At 43.9% G+C, this 16,270-nt stretch overlaps 8 protein-coding genes across 8 annotated transcripts; 2 read left to right on the top strand and 6 right to left on the bottom strand.

The window, feature by feature from the left end:
• Positions 1–154: 154 nt before the first annotated feature.
• Positions 155–862, bottom strand: N7483_006357 (uncharacterized protein; the record flags this gene model as incomplete). The annotated part of the gene is made up of 1 exon (XM_057089794.1): positions 155–862. One exon carries the CDS (start codon positions 860–862, stop codon positions 155–157), a length of 708 nt encoding a protein of 235 aa, XP_056944535.1.
• A 543-nt stretch (positions 863–1,405) lies between these two features.
• N7483_006356 (uncharacterized protein) lies at positions 1,406–3,521 on the bottom strand (the record flags this gene model as incomplete). Its single annotated transcript, XM_057089793.1, has 8 exons — positions 1,406–1,682; positions 1,780–1,848; positions 2,043–2,302; positions 2,354–2,531; positions 2,582–2,767; positions 2,793–2,990; positions 3,047–3,276; positions 3,306–3,521. The coding sequence occupies 8 exons, from the start codon at positions 3,519–3,521 to the stop codon at positions 1,406–1,408; spliced, it is 1,614 nt and encodes a 537-aa protein (XP_056944534.1).
• Positions 3,522–4,043: 522 nt separating this feature from the next.
• Positions 4,044–5,505, top strand: N7483_006355 (TauD/TfdA dioxygenase family protein; the record flags this gene model as incomplete). Its single annotated transcript, XM_057089792.1, has 6 exons — positions 4,044–4,322; positions 4,392–4,513; positions 4,562–4,648; positions 4,726–4,786; positions 4,848–4,934; positions 4,996–5,505. The coding sequence occupies 6 exons, from the start codon at positions 4,044–4,046 to the stop codon at positions 5,503–5,505; spliced, it is 1,146 nt and encodes a 381-aa protein (XP_056944533.1).
• Positions 5,506–6,499: 994 nt separating this feature from the next.
• Positions 6,500–7,813, bottom strand: N7483_006354 (Zn(II)2Cys6 transcription factor; the record flags this gene model as incomplete). The annotated part of the gene is made up of 1 exon (XM_057089791.1): positions 6,500–7,813. One exon carries the CDS (start codon positions 7,811–7,813, stop codon positions 6,500–6,502), a length of 1,314 nt encoding a protein of 437 aa, XP_056944532.1.
• Positions 7,814–7,979: 166 nt separating this feature from the next.
• On the bottom strand, positions 7,980–9,099 carry N7483_006353 (dihydrodipicolinate synthase family protein; the record flags this gene model as incomplete). The annotated part of the gene is made up of 6 exons (XM_057089790.1): positions 7,980–8,126; positions 8,187–8,297; positions 8,345–8,528; positions 8,600–8,704; positions 8,756–9,015; positions 9,079–9,099. 6 exons carry the CDS (start codon positions 9,097–9,099, stop codon positions 7,980–7,982), a joined length of 828 nt encoding a protein of 275 aa, XP_056944531.1.
• A 2,950-nt stretch (positions 9,100–12,049) lies between these two features.
• On the bottom strand, positions 12,050–12,848 carry N7483_006352 (uncharacterized protein; the record flags this gene model as incomplete). The annotated part of the gene is made up of 4 exons (XM_057089789.1): positions 12,050–12,262; positions 12,336–12,461; positions 12,525–12,630; positions 12,691–12,848. 4 exons carry the CDS (start codon positions 12,846–12,848, stop codon positions 12,050–12,052), a joined length of 603 nt encoding a protein of 200 aa, XP_056944530.1.
• Positions 12,849–12,970: 122 nt separating this feature from the next.
• Positions 12,971–14,072, bottom strand: N7483_006351 (Major facilitator superfamily domain general substrate transporter; the record flags this gene model as incomplete). The annotated part of the gene is made up of 4 exons (XM_057089788.1): positions 12,971–13,145; positions 13,200–13,678; positions 13,759–13,838; positions 13,901–14,072. 4 exons carry the CDS (start codon positions 14,070–14,072, stop codon positions 12,971–12,973), a joined length of 906 nt encoding a protein of 301 aa, XP_056944529.1.
• Positions 14,073–14,807: 735 nt separating this feature from the next.
• Positions 14,808–16,068, top strand: N7483_006350 (TauD/TfdA dioxygenase family protein; the record flags this gene model as incomplete). The annotated part of the gene is made up of 3 exons (XM_057089787.1): positions 14,808–15,301; positions 15,367–15,707; positions 15,767–16,068. Coding segments are annotated over 3 exons (1,137 nt in total), but the record flags the coding sequence as incomplete, so codon positions are not given.
• Between the last annotated feature and the right edge of the window lie 202 nt (positions 16,069–16,270).

Genomic DNA, 16,270 nt, shown 5'->3' with positions numbered 1-16,270 from the left:
AAGGATATCTGGTCATGTTAGGGAGGATCTCAAGTGATCTGACTCGTTGAAGATAGGATACGAGGTATCTTGGTGCATGATGTGGATGACACTGTCGATAGTCATCATCGGGAGGTGAATCATGAATGTCCCATACTCGAATTGTGTCTGCAAGTTATATAAACAACATGCTCCTCATCGCAGATGACCAGGAGAAAGAATGAGTACTCAAGTGCTTACTTTCTTTTGTATCGAGTGTTAAATGGCAACCCTCATCAGTTGAGCAAGTCAAGGCTATCTCGTAGGGAAGAAGGAAGTCGGGTCGGGGGTCATCATACTCAAACCGATTCGGATCATGACCTCCCCGGATCTCATAGTCCTGAAGATAGGTGAAAGCTCTTGACCAACGGTAGATGAATTCAATATCGCTGGCTATCCTCGAGAATCGGAAGTATGGTAGTCGCTTCATCAAAGAGATCACGACTGGGTCAATGTGAAGTTCCTCGCATAGGGCTTGGTTAATATTGTGACCTCCTGGTGGGGCCCAGGTGACCTGCCAATCCGAAATATAATTTAGCTGTAGATAGATGCGGTATATATCACTGATGATGTTGACAATTGTATCTTCGCTGTAGGGGAGCTGAGAGACATGAAGCTCAGGAGTAACATCTTTGCCTTCATTCATATCTTCTTGTAACGGGGGAGGTATGTGTAGGGGCGGGATTTCTCTTTCGTGGTATCGTTTCCAGCACCATCGGACTCCAATGATTGCCATAATTATGGCCGCTTGGATTGATTGGGTAATCAAAAAGTATCTTGAGCATTTGACGAAGATGCATTGACCAGCGCGAGATGGGGCGACAACTGCGGAGTTCTCATCCATTTCATGCGAACGGGATCGTGTGGGGCAAGATGAAAAAGCGGCGCAGGAATAAGGCACCCATTTTAGAGACGGAGTATAGCCGAAACGGGATTTTATCTCAAAGACTGGAGATAATGTTGCGTAAGGGGCGCGAAAGAATGGAATGATGAGGTTCATGGAGCATTGGGAGGTGAGATCTCCTGCGTGCCCAGGTGGGAGAGTCGGGGCTAGTACTAGGCTTAGACCACATGACTTGCAAGGGTCTGATCTGATAGCTGTATAATGACCTCGGGAGCATCAATTGACCTCGGGAGCATCAATTGACCTCGTAGAAACCCAATGATCATGATGATGAGGATATTCTAACTTGAAGAGAAAAAAAACAAAGTCCAAAAAGAAATGTGCATCATCCGTGAATCGAACACGGGCCTCGTCGATGGCAACGACGAATTCTACCACTAGACCAATGATGCAATTCTTAAATGCTTGGCAATATATCACGATCAGAACTAAGTATTTGATTTCAAATGTTTATGTGGTCAATGCTTGTCATGATATTATGAGCTAGGTTGTATACTTAAACCCAGAGTTCTCTTTATCTGTCAATTCCAGCCAGTCCTGATCAGCAGATAGCTGATTTTGAATAGCCTCAGCGCGCCGTTTGTTATCTAGATGACACACCATTCCATAAATTACAATGCATATCATGGCAACGATATAGCATACGATCATCGCGATGGTTCCACCTGTATACTCTGGAGCCTGATCAGCGCGGAAGGTCTGCGGACCTATAATGTTTCCAGTGGTCCATGCGATGTAAAACCATGCATACAAAACTATTCTGTTGCAGGTTAATAACAGGTTAGTATTCATTTCAAATGTTTGCAAAGGCACTGGGATATATATCCTATTCCAGCCCTGGAGAGGCTCAGGCTTACTTCTTGGTATGACCAGCAACATTGGCCTGATAGATTGAAACAAGGGTGACATAGGGCGCCCAGTATGTACTGATCAAAGGTTAGTACCCAAATATTTGACTTCTGTAACCCTTCAAGCCCAAGGTTTAATGTCGAAACCTTGGAAACTAAGACTCCAACATTTAAAGTGTAAATACTCACTATAAGATGCTTTAGATAAATCAATTCGTGTCAGTCAAACGGCACTACTCAGCATAAAGAGACATGTGCAGGAATTTACTTACTAAAGACCAACGAGTTGCCCCGCAAGATCAGTCCGGGGCAATGCATAACAAATGACAGCGCCTAATAGTGGAAGAAGTATTGAGATGACAACTATCGCTACCCGGTATCTTCTGGTAGTCGCAGCTAGATATGACAGGGCAATGCCAGATATAGTGCTCATAGCTCCAGTGGGCATTGACAAGAGAGATGTTTCAAAATCTCCAAAGCCAAGGCCAGATATAATTAGCGTATTAAAAGTCGTAAGACCTCCATTGGGTACCTATGATGCTTCAGTCAATGTGTTGCCTCAAGAAGTAGACATACCGCTCACCTGCAACGCAGCAATGGCAAACCAGATCAACCAAGTTTTCACATCTGTGAAAGCTTCCCAAACTTGCTCTATCTTGAATGCTTTTGACTCTATACCTGTATTATCGGCTGCCTTCCGCTGGATCACAATGTACTTCTCGCGGTTTGTTAAGAATCGCGCCTCAAGAGGATTATTTGGTCTAGATGAGGTTAGTCTTTTTCTTCTCTTAGATTGCAAAGACTGACATACAAAACAATGTATACGACTAGAGCCCACACAATAGTAACTCTACCGATCAAAAGGAAGATGATCTTCCATGCTTCGAACGGACCGTGATAGTAGCCAACCACCCAAGCAATGAAGGGATTGAGTATAGGGGCAACCACATTCAATATTATGCTTTTCTGAGTTAGTGACCCGCCAGTAGAAAATCCACTGTGATTCCAGGGGTTTGACGTACCTGTTCCTTTTCGGTTGTTCCTCTGGTCGATACCACATTGACACAACCAAAGTCACGGCTGGAATCAAAAGAGACTCACATCCACCCAGTAGAAACCGACATGCGAAAAGGCCTCCGAAGCTGGTGCATGCTGCCATGCACATTTCGAGTACGCCCCAGCAAAATACGTTCAACGAAAAATGTGTGACTGCAGGAACTCTGGCAATATGCTGTTAGCTAATTGAAATTAAACTTGTATAGAACTCTCGGCTTACTTCTGTAAGAGATACGCAGATGGCCCCATGAATGCCAGGCCGCCAAAGAATGGCGCAGAGCCAATCCATGAATACTGACTACCACTCAAATGAAGGTCGGTCTTGATATTATAGATTGCCGCAGCTGCGATGGCAGTCTTATCCAGCCCCGAAAGAGTAGCACACACGAAAAGCTTTGAAAAATTGATCAGCTTGTTAATTCTTGCAGGTATAATGCTTCTGACTGTCACCTAGGTGACAGGACTCGTTCTATCCATACCACAGGGATTAAGCGCCAATCAATTCTTCGGATCAGTTTCTTCTCTTCCTCAATCGTCCAACTATCCCCATCCATCTCGTCTGCATAGTTCGATAAAATCTGCGCCGCAATGTCGACATCGTTTGTGCGACCGGCCTTTACAGCTTTAACAGCTGTATCAGCAGTAGGTAGAGGTGTTTTGCCCTCCCCGCTGGCTGTAATTTCGCTCACTTTCATGTTGACGGAATTTTTCTGCTGTGCCAAAATACCAACCTCAATATCCAGTCAAAGCCATTTGGTTATTAATAAATTCGAACATATGGCCAGCATGGTGGTGATATGTTTGTTCATCTTTGACCTTTAGGCGCTATCATAAATACCACAGCAATGATCCGGGAACTTATCAACAGGAACATTTGAGGTTAATCTCGGCCAATTATCTGAGCATGATCTGACATGGAGGATGTGTTTTACACATGGGCATCTATAGATATCTCTATCATCCTTATCTTCCCCGCACTGATAAGGTTAACCCGTTTTAGCTTTTAGCGTTGGCCGCTCACATAATAATCAAGAACAATCAAGCGGCCAGCCATAGCCACGATAGATATGCATCTCGAATCTTCTGAATCTTCTGAATTGTAAATGCCTCCTAGTTGTATGGTTAAGCAATATAAAATATGAACAAATAAACATTAGGCTAGACCTCGCAGTATACGATTACTAGACCCTGCGACTAATACCACAAAACACTCAAAGATGGTTTCTGAGAACATTGAGAAGACAGGCTCTCTATACCCTGATTATTTGCGTAAGTTGATTTTCAAAGGCCGAATGTTGAACGTTCTTCAGATGAAAGTAATTGACGATCTTGAAGCATTTTATGATCCTCTTGAAAAGGTCGAACCCGTTGGACCATTTGAGCACAACGATCCTGGCCATCGAGCCGATCCAGAATTTCCCAATCTTTTCAAAACTGCAACCAAGATCCTAGAGCTGAGTCCTCATTGTGGGACAGAGCTACAGGGAGTTCAAATTGTGAGAGTCACAAAGTGATTTATCATTTAAATCCATTCAATGAAGCTAATAACTCTATCATATCTATAGTCGGAACTTTCCAGTGAAGGTCTTGATGAACTTGCTCTCCTCGTTGCTGAGCGAGGGTGTCTTTTATTCCGTGATCAAAGTTTCACGGATCTAGGATTTGAGAAGCAGAGGGGGATTGCCTCGTACGAACTCTTACATGTATCTAAATGATCAAATACTTACATTTTTAGTCATTTTGGCCCTCTTCACAAACATGGATGGATGCCACACCCTCAAAATGGACCGGAGGAATTTGTGATTGTCTATGATTCGAAAGAGTAAGTTTTTGATATACTCAGATATCCGTTCAAACTACCTTTAAGGCTGTTTACTAAGTGACATTCCACCTCTATAGCGATCTACGCATTCGCAAGTCATGGGCAAGGAAAAGTCCAATTCAATTTCATGTTGATCAGGTACTTGAATAGATTGAGTGAGCTTGTGATTATTCTGCATATTTGTTGACACTTTTTCCAGTCTCCCGAAACGCAGCCACCCGGTGCGACATTCTTCTGCATGCTCGAGTCTCCTCCTGGGGTCGGCGGCGATACTATCATCTCCAATGTGAGTAAGCACGAACTGATAGAAACCCAACTGTCTTCAATATTGACCAAGCTTTTAAAAGATGACCCGCGCTTTCGAACGCCTATCTCCATCCTTCCGCAGACGTCTTGAAGGACTCAAAGCCATCCACACAACCGCGAACCCAATCATGCGTGAGATCCGTGATAACGGCAACAGTGCCGCCCTCCGTCGCCCAATCACCAAATCCGTGCACCCAGTCGTTGTTGTGCATAGTGTGACAAAAAAGAAGGCCTTGTTTGTGAATTCCTCCTATACACAAAGCATTGTAGGCTGGGACGAAGAAGAGTCGGATTATCTGTTGAAGTTTCTCTTCGATCATATCAATCGAGGTCATGACTTCTGCTGTCGGGTGAGATATGAGCCTGGTACGGTGGTGATTTGGGACCAGCATGTGACACAGCATTCTCAGACACTCGATTATACCGCTGGGGCTAGAAGACATGCGTTCCGGTTGACACCCCTTGCTAATGTACCAATTCCCAGTCTGGTCGAGGAAGATGATGGGGAGTGTGCTAAGGATGAGGGCAGAATGATGCTGAATCTTTGTTGAAAATTCGAGCAATCTCAATAGACTTTGCATGTAATAGTGCACTCATAAAAGACATTCAATGTCCTACCTATTCAAACCTCCCATCTATGGACCTTTGTTCATTTGCATATGGCTCACGGTACAGAATTCCTCATTAGAGCTTCAACTTTGATAAATGCCAAGTTAGTCAGACCCTTAACACCCGCGGCGCCATTTGCTGAAATACGGGTGGCCCATCTCCATCTTCGAATCCACTCTTGGAGTTCACAATGCTCCTCGTTGAAATTATAGGGGAACTCAGGGTGTTGGGGAATTGAGGTTTCACTAATTGGTGAAACAATATGCAAGAGCTGGACCATGAAGGACCCAGCGATTGCAAAATTTGGCCGACTCCCTTCGAAAACAGTATTCATTAGCCTCTATCTAGGTTGGCCTAGGAATAAAAACTCACAGCTGTGCCAGAATGCGTTCCATTGGGCGCCATTCATCTTTTCGAGAAATTCGACAAATTCTTTCACACATAACAATGCACCCTTTGCAACAGCTTTGGCAGTGTTGTAAAGACAGTCGGACCGACTTGTGCTGTTGAGAGCTACCACTATAGCTGGCCATTTATCTAGCGGCCGCAATAGTGCCCGCAAAAGAGTGACATGTGTGACAATATAGCATAGATAGAGTGATGCATTTCCAACGAGCTCATCGGGCTGAGGGCTGGAACAGTGGTAATGATTGATGAGTGATTCGGTTTTAGATGAATCGGCAACTCATCGCGCCATTCCTTCAGTCTTGCCCGTATTGGTCTGGCAACATCTAAGGAATGCTGGAGGTCATTCGTTGTTTTTCCTATTGCTTTCACCGTATAAAATGCTCTCTGGATATCTGATAAGATCGTTGTGAGCTTTGATAGGTTCTGAAGGTGAGTTCTCGTGTTGAGAGAACACGACATTGTGCCATCCATATCTTCGACTGTAAGGGGCGACACATCAAAGTCATCATCATGCAAGTGGCTGGGCATTCAGCGAGCGAGCGAGATCCACTTCTCCATCACGAAAAGTCCCCACCATAATCGACGACGGAGCTTTCTCTCCCAGGCTGGTACTGTAATCCAATCCATAGGATCACGGTGAATGCCAATTGTCTGGGCAATCGCAAGAGCAGTGGACATTAATGACCATGAAAATGCAGTATCAGAAAGATACATATTGGTGGGAAGGCGTTGTAGGAGCAAGAGGCATGCTTGAAGCGTCACCAGAGATGGAGCATGTAATTCTTTCGATATACACAACCAACACAACTCATATAGCTGGCCACTCTCAGGTGGGTGTAGCAGCAATGTATACAATGTCTCATCATACATGATAAATGGCAATGCGGTCGCACATATTGAGGTAAGTAGAGCCAATGACATATACTGCAGCTGCGAAGGATCAGATGGCATCTGACTCTTGGAGACAATTGGGTAGTACGGATCCACATAGCGTGCATAGAGTTGAATTAAATGCCATGCTGCAGTGGGGTCCATCATATCCCATAGCTGAGACCAAGCATCCTCTATCCTGTCCGGTCCCAATTTTGGCTCGGCTTTTGTCAATAGTGCATGGTCCGTAATACCAAAAACAGTTGGCGGGGTAAAGTCCTTGGCATCTTTTTTCTGTGATGGTGTGCTCATGATTCGGTAGCGTAGGCCATTCACATTAGGGAGAGAAACATTTTGCGCATCATATGGCTGATGAGTGAGGACATGGATATCAGAGGTACCAGTGGGACCGATATAGAAACTGAAGGCTCCGGGTATGGATTCCAGTGAATCAAGCTTGGTAGAGCCCAGTTGCATTGGAGGTTGGTTGTCAGTTGGGGCGATTGTTGTGGAGCAATCAGGGAGTGATAAATTACTGCGTGGGCTGCTTTGTGTAACTGCACTCTGATTCATACCACTTGTGGTGCTTTGAGGACTTGTGATTGCGACTGAGTGATAAGTATCTTGCCCAGTAAACTCCGCTGCGGGTTGTAAGGTTGGAAGACTTTCAAACCACCCGCTCTCTTCGGTTGTTCTATCATATGGAAGTTCCGATGATAGACCATTGTAGTGGGTATTAAGTTCGACTGCCTGAATATTATGTTCGAACAAATGTGCAATTTTAGTCCTTTTTCTTGGCCCAGGACCTTCCTCAAAGGTACATTGTTGATCTTTATGAGCGCATCGGCGGCAGGGTGGGCCATGAGGCATGTCACAAGCAACTTTGCGCCTCCGACAAGAATCGCATGGTCGAGACTTTCGAGATTTATACAAGCGACCAGTAGGGAAAGAGTTTGATGCGGTAGAATTCATTTCAACTGAATATGCAACGAAACTGTGAAGGAGAAAGAATGTTGAGAAATGAAAAACGGCCTTATCTTGCGCTCGGGCGCGTCCTTATCAACTGACAACATGGAGAGAAGTCCGGATCCACCCTAAATTCAAATGTTCCCCGGACTTTGCTACAAACTAATAGAGATTATAGTTTGCCTTCCAGTATCAAAAGTTCAGTCAGGAATGGACTGTTTAGGACATCCGCTGCAGTTTCTTCCATAGGTAATAATGGCAGACGTGGCTTCTCGCTGTAGCCATATTTGCGATGCAGCAGGAGTTTCATCCCCGCAATCTGCAGTCGACCTGGTTGTCAGAATCAAAATTCCTATTCCCGAGGAAGGGATGAACTTACACCAATTTTGAGGGCTACTCCATCGGCAAGAGCAATCATATGTTGAAGCTCGGCTGCTTCTTTGGCGGTGGTAGAGCTTTGGCTCAGATCCCACAATCTCACGCACGATTTCTTGATTTGTTAGTGTTATCATTGGATCTAAGGTCAAGATTGCTTACAGGGGCGATATTTGGCAATCCACTAATTGCACCTGAAGATCCCACCGAAATTGAAGGGAGAAGGAAGTCGATGAACCCATTGATGGCCCGGAATGGACTGGTGCAAGAACGTGGATATCTTTTCTGGAAGTCTGCAGTGGATACTTGACCCATGATTCTTGTCAACTTTCCAACATTTCCGCATCTATTCATATTGAATCGAATTAGCCAGTTTAATTTGGATCCATGCCACCTTCTTCATATGCTGTTACATACGTCAGCTTCACTCCACAGATGTTGGGTGATGATCTAATTATGTCAACAATCAAATCGCTGTCCATGTCAATTCCTCCTGAGACTGCCGGAAAGTTATAAATGATTCTAAAACTCGTTAATAGCTAATCTGGGACTCAGAGTGGAAGGCTCACTAACACTGGAACAGGGGATGCCTGTGCGATATCCATGAAAAACCTCTTGACCGAGCCAATGTTTGAAAGCATTGTACCTGCGTAATATCCAGGCGGTATTACCATGACATAGTCCGCTCCGGCCTTCGAGGCATCGATACAAAGCTTTATCGACTCGCGAGTACTCGATGCTCCAGTTCCTGCTACAATCGGTATATCATGTAAATCGATCTCATCCAGAGCAACTCGGGCAGCTTGAATCAAGTGTTTCCTTTCTTCATGACTCTACCTTCACAGTTAGGCTTTTGGCTTTTCCTAAAATTAAATGAATGCTTCTTTATCACGTACCAAATGAACAGCATCTCCCATGGATCCCGATATTACTGGAATAGTACCGCACTTTGCGATAACTTGCAACGATACTATCAGCTGATCTGTGAATCAAATGGGTTTTCATATACAATCTCCTACATTTGACATGCTTCTGGAACGATTCGAGGTCTATTATATCGCTCTTTCAGCCATTCCTCTTCTGCCATCCATCTTGCCCAATTCTTGAGTCTCACCTAAATCCTCATTATCTTTAAAGAAGGAAGGAAGTGGCGTGTAGATACCAGCTGGTAATGGTCGCATGTTTCAGTTGGATTTTGTGACGGTCCGGACGTTGTACAATGGAATTTTTGAGGGTGGAACTTTGAATGGCTCGCTTTCTCCATTTTATGGCCCATTATCACAATCCAATTCGATCAACTAGAAAAATTTGAAATAAATGAAATTATCTATCTCCTGAGCTGATAGCTGATCAAGATAGGCCGATAAGAAGAGCGGCTATCACGATAAGCTGGAGTGCGTGACGATAAATTTCCGCCCGAACCATGCCGCGCCGCCTATTGCCACGCAGCTGAACAGCCCCTTATCATAATGGCTGTGATAACAGCGAACCTTGGAACCTTGGAACACATTGTTGTTTTGTTTTCGTCCAAATTTTCACCCTCGGAAGTTATGCGAAACCTTCAAATCTTTAAGTTCGAAGGGCTATCATCACTAGCACTAGCATGATTCTCTAGGAATTTGAAGCGGGGCTCCCAGCCATCCTCTCTGCCTTGAATTCTAAGACGTTACGCTCATGACCTTGCGCAATTTCTATTTCAACGTACGGAGGTCGGTCCGGAAAGTTCTCGCCAGAAATTATAATTTCTTTTTCTCACACTAGGCTATATACAGTAAATATTGAAATATATCGCGTAATCAAGATGTATATAAAACGGAAATATATAGTACTGAAATATAATAACAGCTTGAAACAGTAAATATTCACATATCTTCCCATATATCGCTGTCGCTGTCGCTGTCGCTGTCGCTGTCGCTGTCGTTGCCGCTGCCGCTGTTATAGGCGTTATCACCTAACCCGCTAGGGGCTACTTCACCTAATTTATCACGCCCCTCACCGTATTCGTTGCCCCCTTCTAGTCTAATGACTTGCTGTATATGCCATGGTATACGTTCAATCCAAGCTTGAATTTGCGCCTGTGGTAGATCACGCCACGCAGCCTCCCATACTTTAATCCCTTCTTTACGCGATTTAGGTGCTCCTTTTCGCGTAGTGTATCTCTTCATCCAAGGCCATGCAGGTTCAATCATATTTAGATCAGGCGAATTTCCAGGCCAGATCATTCGTTGGACCCCCATTATATCAAATATTCGCTGTTGGTAGTGATGTGAATGGGCTGGTGCTTTATCCTCTTGAACTATTGTTTTCGTTCGAATTCGAGCACATTCTTGGGCGAATGGAAGTAGTTTTGGGGCTAAAATCACGGTGTTGTATCGGTACCAATCGATTCCACCTTTCGAATTGCGTGCAAGCTTTCCATTCTTCTGAGTCCATCTCCACTGAGGTTGTCTTCCAGGCTTATTGCGTAGCCCTAATCGCTGTATACCTGAATTAAGCTCCCATTCTGCACGCATAATAGGCTCTAATTCAGTATTCCATTCGGCGATTTGGTGTTCTGCTTCACGCTTTTGGGCTGTAGTTTCAGGTACCCAACAATGACAGGGGCCCTTCTGATCATAAGAAAAAGCACCCCAAAACATGAACTCAGAGGCCCCCTTCCAACGTTCTCGAATACAGCTTCGGACGAACCGCTCACTAGAAGTACGCCATACACGATATCCACCCCGACGGTGTAATAAAACAACCGCAGTTTCATCAGTCCAAATCACATTCTTCCAGTCTTCTATAGTCCAATGGGCGTGTTTTAAACACCATTCAAGACGTTGTTTTTTCTGCTCAGCGGCAAGCCCAGGCTTACGTGTAGGCTTTGTTTTTCGTAGGCCAATTTTTCGTAGTACATGCCAAACTGTTGTTTTTGATATATTAATCCCTAATTATAGAAGAAATATTAGAGGAAATAACATATCAAGTAACATATGAGATAACATATCAAATAACACACCAAGTAACACATCAAATATTATACTAAATAACATATTAAATAACACACTAAATAAAATATCAAATCTTAGAATAACTAACCTGATTCACTGCGTAGCTCTGCAGCTAGCTGTTCACATGTTTTCTCACGCCCATAGCGGTCTACACGGATTTTCGCCCCAAGTGTGGTTTTAAGCTCATCTGTTTGCTTAGATGGACGCCCAGAACGTGCTTTATCAGCTAACATTTCATCTGATATATTGAATGGTCGCTGATTCGGCTGAAAACCTCGTTCGAGTGCACGGTTCCATATGTCTCCTATAGTACGCCGTGGAATATTCATAAATTCACTGATCTCCTTAGGGGCATGTCCTTGGGCCCTTAGGTATACAATGACAGCACGTTGCGCAATATTGGTCTTCATTGTAGCTGTATAGGTGGGACAAAAGTGTAGCTGTGTAGGTGGGATAAAAGTGTGAAGGGGTGTACGGACTGTAGGCGGGGTAAAAGATAAAGATCTACGTGTCCACGGGTGTTATAAGCAATATTTAGCCTAGTACGTAACACGGCAATACATCCAATATACAGCAGGCTATACACCTGACATACAGGGCCGGTAATATATCAAGAAAAAGAAATTATAATTTCTGGCGAGAACTTTCCGGACCGACCTCCGTACATTTCAAACAGCTACTAGTAGCACTTGAGATTATGTGATGTGTGGATCCACTGGAACTGTATATCGGTTTACTGCATAGCAGTATCTCTCATATTTCTAACCTTGGAAACTCACACCTCGTACCTAATAAACATGGATAGATTGTAAACATTTGAAAGCAACATTTGAACATTCAATGTTCTTCCAAGCTTGAATTTCCCTGTAAATTTCTACAAAATGAATCTGAATAATGGGCTTTCCTCCCCCATCTCCGAGAGTTCATCAGCGCTGTACAGGGCTTCCACGTTAGTACTATCGATTTGCATATCATCCCTTCTTGAATTCTCTTTGTGCATCAGGTACCAATGAATCGTTGCGGGAATCATTGCGCCCAGTACAGTCGCTCCGACTGAGAGGCTAAATCCGAGAGGGTATGTGGGGGCCTAGAGATGGCTCAAAGTTAGATCAGTTGATACATACTGAACGGATGAGTAACTTCTTTAAAGTTTGACATACCTCACTAGAAATATAAATATTAGATCCAATGCTACCACCTCCGACACTACCAAATAGCGTCAGGAGTCCGATTGCGGCAGCTCGTTTGGAGGGATTCAAAATATTCGAACTGGTCCATGCCCCGACCTTCATCGTATAGGTGTCATATTAGCGCCGGCTCGAGAATGTGTTATAAAGGAAACAACATACAATAGGGGCTTGTGCAGAATATCCAGCTGCTGCCAGGAAAATAGCAAAGTAGCTCACACCGGAAAGGTGGGGATAATGGACAGTAATCCACAGAATAATAATACCGCTAAAGGGATCTGGTTAGCTGAAGCCATATAGAGCTGACCGAAAGATCGTGAATACTCACATGAGACCAAGTGTGTATGAGCCCATTAAGCATAAGTATCTACTTTGTGTCCGATCACTAATATAGCCAACGGCAACGCAGATGCAGGTCGCGAAAATGTAGGGAGGTGTAGTTGAGGCCTGCGCTTTAACATTGCTATACCCCAGGTTGGCCACCATCGTCGGCAAAGTATAGGATAAAGAATATGTTGGGATTGAACCTCCCCACCAAATAACATCATCCTTGGTTATGTGTTAGCATTTCAAAAATGGCGGTATTGAAGATGTATGAACATGGGATTCTACATGAAGTATGTCTTTCTGTCCTTGGCAGCTGCGACAACGTCACTCCAACGGAACTCGTATGTTGATGAAATAGTACCGTTCGCATATCTGACGCGAAGCGACGCATATTCCATTTCCTTAGCAGTCAGCCAAGAGCTACGCTTGCTGGTATCATATTGATGAGGGAATGATCTGTGCTCGAGTTAATAAAAATGTGTGAAGAAAGTGGAGGGAACAAGTTCTCACGGCAAGCAGAAAATGCAGCATAAACCAGCAAACATAGTAATGGAACCTTCAATCAAGAAGAGCCATCTCCATGCTCTCCAGCCTAGGCTCCCATCGAGATTCCCAACGCCATAAGCGATAACACCGCCGAAGGCACCAGCTGTTGTATTTGCACCATAAAAAATTGCCATCCAAGTACCGATTTCCTTCGGAGTGTACCACATCGAAAGAATAAAGTAGGCACCTGGATAGAGGCCGGCTTCTGTGATACCTAGCATCAGTCTGATCACCACGCATCCGGGGTATGACTGAGCTTGCGAAGTCAGACTTGTGATGAGGCCCCACGAGCAGACGATGAGCGGAAACCAAATCTTGGGCCCGAATCTTCGAAGCATGATGTTTGAGATCGGCTCGAAAAGACCGTATGTGAAGAAGAAGTACATTAGACCAAGGTTGTATTGAGTATCACTCATTCCAATATCTGCTAAGAAGCCGAATAACTGTAGATAGCATGTTAGTACCTTCCTTGAGGCTATATTCCACTGAGAAGGATCAATATGAATACTCAAATGCAACTTACTTTGGCATTTCCTGCGTTGGATTTGTCTAAAGAGCACATCAAGTATAAGAAGCTCAAAGTTGAAAGCAAGCGTAAATCCACTAGAAAAGGTCAGAAAATGATTCGAAGTTGACAACCTTCTGGAGATCATTTCATCACTGACATTTTCTCAGTAACTTTTTCTTCGCCTCTTTATTAAGAGATTTATCTAATTCAAGAAAGCGATTAAACTCAGGTGAAGACTCGGAAGCGCCTCCATTTACGGCAATAGACGTATCGCCTTTGGTCTCCAGCTCATCTAGGGATGTTGATTGAGTCTTGTCTGTTGTAGACATGATTTTTGAGAATAATGCCCGATTGGATTCCGGAAGATATCAATTAATTCTCAAGTTGGCTTGTATATAACTCTTAGACTATTTCCAAGGTTTGTTTTAGAATTCTTCAGACAAAAACCAAAATATATAAGTTGTTCCACATGTGAGGGACCTTATCTTCTACTACATAAGGAAGTGATGTCTTGAGATTACTAAACGACATTCTTTGTTTAATCTGTTCCGACTGACTTAATTGGAGAGATCATAGAGAGTGCTTTATTTTTTATTATTATTTTCTCTTTCAAAGGCCCCAAGGCCATGAACATTGAATCATATTACACAGTGATTTCAATGATTGTCGGATTGATAACCGATAACTTGAAGGCGGCCACCAGTTGACCAGTTGACATCAATTAATTCAATGTTGGTATCACTATTAGGATTTGGCCGCGCGGCCAACTGTGCACATCTGGGCGTTGAGATAGTTCCATTGCCAACTAGACCGATCATGATGGTAGTAGTCGAAGAATAATATGGACAGAAGGAAGAAAAAACTTGGTAGTACCAATTTGAATTATATATTATGTGGCATTGACACCGTGACTTTAAATGTTTTTGTGTAAGAAGCGATTTCTAGTAACATTCAAGGTCGTACTATGAGAACTTGAACTTGAACTTGACTTCAAGTTTCCATTTCATCTATGTCTACCACAACTACTAGTACAATCATGCCGGGCGTAATCACTCGAGAGAAAAATGAGAATGGAGAACCTCTGTACCCAGAATACATGCGTATGGAAATACCCCCAGCTTTACTTCGTTGATCTCAACTTGAAGGGCTCATTTCAAGTTGGATCGTTCAACGCGCTAATTTTCATAGCATTCTATGATCCCCTTGAGACAGTGGAAGATATTGGAACTTTTGACCACTTTGATCCTGGTCACCGCGCTGATCCCAAGATGCCCAATCTATTGAAAAGTGTCACTAAGATGTGGGATATTTCACCGCATGTTGGAACTGAGATCCATGGGGTTCAACTTTCCACACTGAACAGTGCGGGCTTGGACGAATTGGCTCTTCTGGCAGCCCAACGAGGCGCCTTGGTTTTCAGAGACCAGGATTTTATCAACATAGGCTTCGAAAAACAAAAGGAAATTGTTCGTCATTTTGGTCCACTTCATATCCATGGATGGGCCCCTCATCCCGCCGCCGGGTCGGAAGAGCATATGATCATTTACGACCACAAGGAGTAAGTATCACACCTTACAGATTTTCATTGTCCTAGAACGGATGACTGACTTCGCATGTTGATAGTGACCTTCGTGTGCGCCAATCATGGGCCGGTCGGAGCCCTGTACAATGGCACACTGACCAAAGTCCAGAGAAACAGCCCCCTGGAACAACATTCATTGCTATGCTTGAATCTCCAACTACCGCTGGTGGAGATACGCTTGTGAGCTCAAGTGTCAGAGCATTCAGTAGCTTATCGCCCCGATTCCGCAAGCGTCTAGAAGGTCTTACTGCAATTCATAGCAACAACGATGGCGTCAGCGCAGAGCTGAAACATGGCAAGAAAGCGGTTATGCGGCGAGGGGTTCTTCAAGCTGAGCATCCTATCGTGCTTGTGCACCCTGTTACAAAGCAGAAAGCATTATGTGAGTCCTTCATCAAGGAAGCGAGAAAGTCTGGCCTACGTATTCATATATATTTGTAGATGTCAACCCGGTGTATACGAAAAGGATTGTTGGATTTGACCAGGAGGAGTCCGATTGTATCTTGAAATTCCTTTTCGATCATATTGCAAAGAGGCAAGACTTCTCTTGTCGGATTAGGTACGAAGCAGGTACCGTGTTGGTATGGGATCAGCGAGTCACCAACCACTCTCAAACTCTGGATTATCCTGTTGGGCACAGAAGACACGGATTCAGACTGACACCGCTTGCCAATAAACCACTTCCAGCGAAGATAGAAGATAATGATGGAGAATGCGCAAGAGACGAGGCTCGTGTACAGCTAAGTTTGTGTTAGAAATGCCAACCCCAGAGATTCTAAAAGATCTTTTAGTATGGCCGACTGGTGATGTCTTGTTGTCTTAATGGGATAAGATAGGAATCTGCATTGTTAAAATTTTAAGAAGCAACGTACCCGAAGATGCTTTGCAGAAATGTGAAGGAATCGATTGATTGAACTATTTCTGAGGCTCATCAAATCTTATAAC

The sequence above is a fragment of the Penicillium malachiteum genome (genome assembly GCF_028827825.1).
Source record: "Penicillium malachiteum strain IBT 17515 chromosome Unknown utg000003l:1.0-4950554.0:1.0-4952489.0, whole genome shotgun sequence".
Lineage (NCBI taxonomy): Eukaryota > Fungi > Ascomycota > Eurotiomycetes > Eurotiales > Aspergillaceae > Penicillium > Penicillium malachiteum.
Note: the sequence above shows the minus strand (reverse complement) of the source record. Positions and strands in the feature narration are given on the sequence as shown.